This window comes from Neodiprion pinetum, chromosome 3 (assembly GCF_021155775.2).
Source record: "Neodiprion pinetum isolate iyNeoPine1 chromosome 3, iyNeoPine1.2, whole genome shotgun sequence".
Taxonomy (NCBI): domain Eukaryota; kingdom Metazoa; phylum Arthropoda; class Insecta; order Hymenoptera; family Diprionidae; genus Neodiprion; species Neodiprion pinetum.
In genome coordinates, this window is record NC_060234.1 from 11839828 (window position 1) to 11845894 (window position 6067).

Genomic DNA, 6067 nt, shown 5'->3' on the forward strand with positions numbered 1-6067 from the left:
AATCGCGTCTACCTTGGATTCCCGCGATGCGGGGATCTGCGTCGGCTCCCCCTCCGCAGCCTCGACATCCTTCCTTCGCAATTGTCGCTAGTCCGCCACTTCGCAATTTCCTCGAATTCGGTGTCGACTTCTTGCCTGATGCCGTTGTAGCTCGAAAAATAAAAAAAAACAACAAAAAAACCTGAAATATCTTACGTTTTTCGCTAAGGTGTCCCCTCTCGTAGTTTCGGATGCGTGACTTCAGTTCTGGCGCTCTTTTGCAAAAACTTCGCGACTCAATTTCGGAAATTCCTAAATTTTGGTTTCGCCCAGGGTTCAAGGAGCCCCTTGTAACGAGCATCAAAAATGCCACGTTACAACACCGACATTGTTTAATGATTGGAGAAGATGAAAATGGCCTTTTGTCATCTTAGCTGAAGAACCATCTCTCTCCTGTTTGAATTTTATGATATTGACCAGTGTTTTAATCTCTTCTTATACAAGGTAAATTATCCCTTAAGTGTTCGTATATATTTTTAATTTTAACAGATATATTTAATGTTTTCTCCAATGACAGATATCATAAAAACAGATCGGCTAATCATTGTGCTACGGATACATGCTGTGAATATCTTGTTTTCAGACTAAATAAAATAATAAATAATACTGACTATCCTGTTAAACCATTAATACCGAACTCAGTGGGTAAACTAGGAAACAGATCTAATCCAAATAGTCAATAATATATTACGATGGGTGATAGCGACGATCTACTGATTGAAGATTTGTTTGCTGATTTGCACAGTTCAAATAAATCACTGAGTTCTGATAATATTTTAGTTCTGCATGTAAATGTTAGAGGCCTAAATAGCAATTTTAATAAATTAGAACTTTTTATAGAAAATTTATTAGTTAAACCTGATGTAATTATATGTTCAGAAACCTGGGCTCTAACTTGTTTTACATTCTTTGAACTGAAATATTATGATATCCACTATAATTATAGTAATGTTAATAAAGCTGATGGTGTGGTTATATATGTTAAAAAATCCTTAAAATATTGTATTCCATTAGATGTTTTTGGTGATCTAAAAATAATTTCTACGTCAATAAAGTTAAACGACAACAAATCTGTAAAAATTTCTGGTATTTATCGGTGTCATGATTTAAATAAGGAAAATTTCGTAAATTCAATCATTAACTTTATTGACGGTAAAAAACATGAAAACATTCATATGATCGTAGGTGATTTTAACATAAATTTATTAAGCTCTGACAGTATTACTAATGAATTCTTGAGTAAACTCCTTGATCGCAGTTTTTTACCATATTTTAATGGCGTCACTAGACCAAATGACCACGGAGGCACATGTATTGATAACTTTTTTGTTAAAACGAACAATGTTAATACCAAATCATTTACGTATACGAATGTTTTTACTGATCACTACCCTATTTTTGTCACACTAGGCACAAACACTGTTAAATTTCAATCAAAAAGACCTCATGTTATCAACTACAAACGTATTGCTGAATGTAGCAGCCACACTGACTGGTCTGCTTTGCTTAATATATCTGATCCGGATATATTTTTTAACACACTTATTGATAATATAAAATCTCTAATCAGAGATTGCATGTCTAAATATCCTATGACTAAGCATAAAAACAATAATAAACCACGTAGTAGTTGGATAACAAAAGGTCTTATGATATCTTGTAAAACTAAAGAAACTCTGTATAATTTATGGAATCTGGATAGGAGTAATAACACACTGAAACAGGAATATAATACATATTGCTAATTATTAAATAAGTTAATATCACTAGCAAAAAATAAATACGAGAATGAGATGGTAAAAAACATATATAAAGATAGTAAAGATAGGAAGCTATGGAATTATGTTAATGGTAAACTGGGAAAGAATAAAAATGTCTCTACTGAAATAGATTATATAATACGTAACGAAGAGATAGTCACTGATAACAGGGATATTGCGGATAACTTCGTAGACTTCTTTAGTAATATTGGTAATGAACTAGCTAAAAAAATTGATAAACTACAAGTAAACATAGAAAAAAATGTGAAACATAATTCAAATAGTATTTTTCTCACTCCAACTGATAGCTTTGAAATTGAAAAAACAATACTTGATCTGAAAGACAAATCAGGAGGCGTTGATGGTATTAGTAGTAGAGTTCTAAAGATTATTGCAAATGATATCAGTGTTCCCCTAGAGTATATTTTTAACATGCGTATTAATCGTGCAATATAGCCTTCTGCCTTAAAAAAAGCGGATATTATTCCAATTTTTAAATCAAGCAATAAGCATCTAACTACCGACTATATGTGGCGCCTGCCACATACACGCACTCGGTCTAGTATTAGAGCGAGGCAATGCTCGGCGTTTATCGCCCAATTTCGGAAATAATCCTCAGCGCGCTTTCCTCACTCCAGCGGGCAAAAACGAGAGCGAAGATCCTTCGCATCACCTCGCAGATAGTCAAAATCAACACACGCTAGAGTACCGTTATTGTAACCGCGCTATAACCGGATCTCCGTATCCACGCACCTGTAAAACCTAATAAACATCCTTTTATATTTCACCCATCGCACGCTTTAATACGTAGGATCCCAGTAATCCAGATCCCACATTGGTGACCCCGACGTGATATAGAAACGTTTTGCACTCGCGTGAATATTTCTGCCGGTTTCTCGCGATTCTTTTCCCGCGCCCGCGCGCCACGCCGAGTGTGCCCTTAGCGCGCTGAGAAATCGACTCCAAAACTTTTCGCCGCGCTTATTATTCGCTCCCACCGCAAAGGCGGAGACTCCAAGTGGTAGTGCGCGCATAAAATTTATTGCTGCTTTTCACGAGTGTCCGCGTGTTTTCCTCCCCGCTCGCGCAAGGCTGAGCACCCAGAGACGTTGTGCTGCGTGAGTGAATTCATAGACACCTTGAGTGCTTAATCAGTGAGTGAAACCCCTCTCGTGCTGCAGTGCGAAGCACACGCGAATGATATACCAGGACGCTCTGGAAGACTCAGGAACAGGACCGGGAGAAGACCAAGAACCGAGCCAAGGAGAGTCAACGCTAAACGAAATGCTGGGTGATCAACCGCCGGCCCTGACGCTGAACCCCGTAAGGCTCAGGGTGCCGCCATTTTGCCCCGAACGACCAGCGCTCTGGTTCGCGCAACAGGAAGCGCAATTTCGAACGCAGGGTATTGTAACGGAAATCGGCCGATACTACCACACGATATCGAACATACCAACGCGTTACGCCGCGGAGGTAGAAAATCTTATCGTCACGCCCCCGGTAACCCTTCCGTACCAAGCGCTAAAAATAGCATTGATCGCGCGTTTTTCTCAATCGAGAGAAGCAAAAATTTTACAGCTCCTCGACCGCGAAAGCCTTGGTGACCGCACACCATCAGCGCATTTACGCCATCTGCGTAGCCTCGTCCCTGACATAGACGAGGAAATTCTTAAAGCGCGCTGGCTATCACATCTCCCCGAAAATATTAGAATTTGCCTCGTGGCACAAAACAAATTAACGCTCACCGAGCTAAGCGAGACAGCCGATCGCGTACACGAGCAAGTAAACAAAGGCAATAATGTTTCGGCGGTATCAAGCCTCGAAGCTCAAATAGCCGCACTCACACGTCAAGTCGAACAGCTATCAAACCAAGGCCGCCGCAATCAAAACAAAACGAGCAAGAAAAAAGAACGCTCGCGTAGCCGTTCACGCAGCAAGTCGAGTACACGCGGACTCTCACCAACATCGAACATATGTTGGTACCACAAGAAATTCGGCAATTCCGCGAAGAAGTGCTTCCCAGCGGGATGTAAATTTCCGGGAAACGCCAGCGGGAGTCGTTAATGGCTGAAACCGATTCCCTCGCGCAACCCAGCCGCCTTTTCGTAAAAGACAGACCCACTGGAACGCAATTTTTGGTGGACACAGGATCTGATCTCTCGGTAATCCCCCCCGGAGGAGCCCCCGCGCGGAAAGCAAGGACAGGTTATCAATTACGCGCCGCAAACGGCTCGCCTATTGACACCTTCGGCTGGACCACAATGACACTCGACCTCAGTTTACGCAGAGACCTGTCATGGCGTTTCGTCGTGGCAGACGTCACGCGTCCCTTAATCGGCGCAGATTTCCTGAGCCACTTCGGGATTGCGGTAGATTTAAAAGGCCGCCGCCTTATCGACACCACGACAACGCTCACATCGCTAGGCTCGATCGCGCACATCGATCACGCCTCGGTCAAGGTCATCTCTTGCGACAACTCGCCGCAATTCGAAAAAATAATCGCCGAGTTCCCCGATATCGTTAAACCAGACGGAGCCGTCCGTGACGTTAAACACAACACGTATCATTACATAAAAACGACGGACGGACCTCCAGTCTCGAGTAAAGCACGTCGTCTCGCGTCGGATCGTTTGAAAATCGCGAAAGAGGAGTTCGAGAGATTAATTAAGCTGGGCATCGCGCGCCGCTCCGACAGCCCCTGGTCGTCTCCTCTCCACCTCGTGCCCAAGAAATCCGGCGAATGGCGCCCGTGCGGTGACTACCGTCGTCTCAACGCTCGCACGACGCCCGATAGCTACCCCGTACGTTATCTGGAAGATTTTTGCACGAACTGTCACGGTTGCCAAATATTTTCCGTCATCGATCTCGTGCGCGCATTCAACCAAATACCCGTCGCGCCCGAAGACGTCCCGAAGACAGCGATCATCACTCCGTTTGGTCTCTTCGAATTCCCGTTCATGACATTCGGACTTCGAAATGCCGCGCAAACCTTCCAACGGTTCATGGACGACGTCACCCGCGATCTCCCATTCGTGTTCGTGTACATCGACGACATTTTCGTCGCCTCGCGAGACGCGCAACAACACCGAGAACATCTCCGCATCGTGTTCGAACGCCTCCGACGGTACGGACTCGTCATAAACGCCGCGAAATCGTGTCTCGGTCAAACAGAAGTAAAATTCCTCGGTCACGCAGTCAACGCGCAAGGCATTAAACCGCTACCTGAACGCGTCGACGCGATCACCAACCTCAAGAAGCCTGAAAACATTAAGGGCCTGCGCAATTTTCTCGGTACGATAAATTTCTACCGAAAATTCATCAAACACGCGGCGGAAACACTCGCGCCTCTCAACCGCCTCCTGGAAGGATCCGAGGTCAAGGGCAAGACAAAAATCGCGTGGAACACCGAGCTCGAAGACGCGTTCGAAAAATCGAAACGAGCCCTCGCCGACGCAACACTCCTCGTGCATCCAGACACGAACGCCGAGTGGGCAATCTTCGCAGATGCATCGGAACGAGCCATCGGAGCCGCCCTCCAACAGCACCGCCAAGGTCAATGGGAGCCGCTCGCGTTCTTCAGCAAGAAACTATCACCCTCCGCGCAAAAGATGTCGACGTACGATCGCGAACTCGAGGCAATCTACGAAGCCGTCAGACGCTTCCGACACCTTTTCGAAGGTCGGCACATCGCCATCTACACGGACCTATATCGCTTATATCTAACTTAGCAATAATATTTGAAAAAATAATTTTTAATAGATTATATTCTTTTTGCATTTCCAACAATTTAATCTCTAACAATCAATTTGGTTTTCTAAAAAATAGGGGTACAAGTGATGCCCTTGCTATCACATCTAATTTTATATATAATAATATTGACAACAACCTGCCAACTGTACTTGTTTTCCTAGATCTTGCAAAGGCATTTGACACTGTTAACCACAAGATACTATTAGATAAACTATGGAGACGTGGAATAAGAGGTATTCCACATCAACTATTAACGAATTATTCAACTAATAGAGAACAATGTGTTAAGATTAATAACTGCACAAGTGAAACTAAGATGGTGAAAGTTGGTGTCCCTCAAGGTACGATACTGGGTCCCCTGTTGTTTATCATGTACATAGATGATATTTTTGATGTTTTACCTCCAAATGCTCTTGTAGCATACGCGGATGACACTGCAGTATTATGTTCAGGTAGAAATTGGACTGAACTGAACGTAACTCTAAATAACTGGTTAAATAAACTGGACATTTGGTTAA

The 6067-nt window shown here is 43.4% G+C and overlaps 1 protein-coding gene across 1 annotated transcript; it reads left to right on the forward strand.

Annotated features, from left to right (window-relative positions):
* The first annotated feature begins 2996 nt into the window (after positions 1-2996).
* On the forward strand, positions 2997-3863 carry LOC124214340 (uncharacterized). Its single transcript, XM_046616605.1, has one exon. The coding sequence runs from the start codon at positions 2997-2999 to the stop codon at positions 3861-3863; it is 867 nt and encodes a 288-aa protein (XP_046472561.1).
* Positions 3864-6067: the final 2204 nt, after the last annotated feature.

What these genes read in the sequence shown, in the direction of transcription:
- LOC124214340 (XM_046616605.1), top strand. Translation starts at nt 2,997, where the DNA reads ATGATATACCAGGACGCTCTGGAAGACTCAGGAACAGGACCGGGAGAA.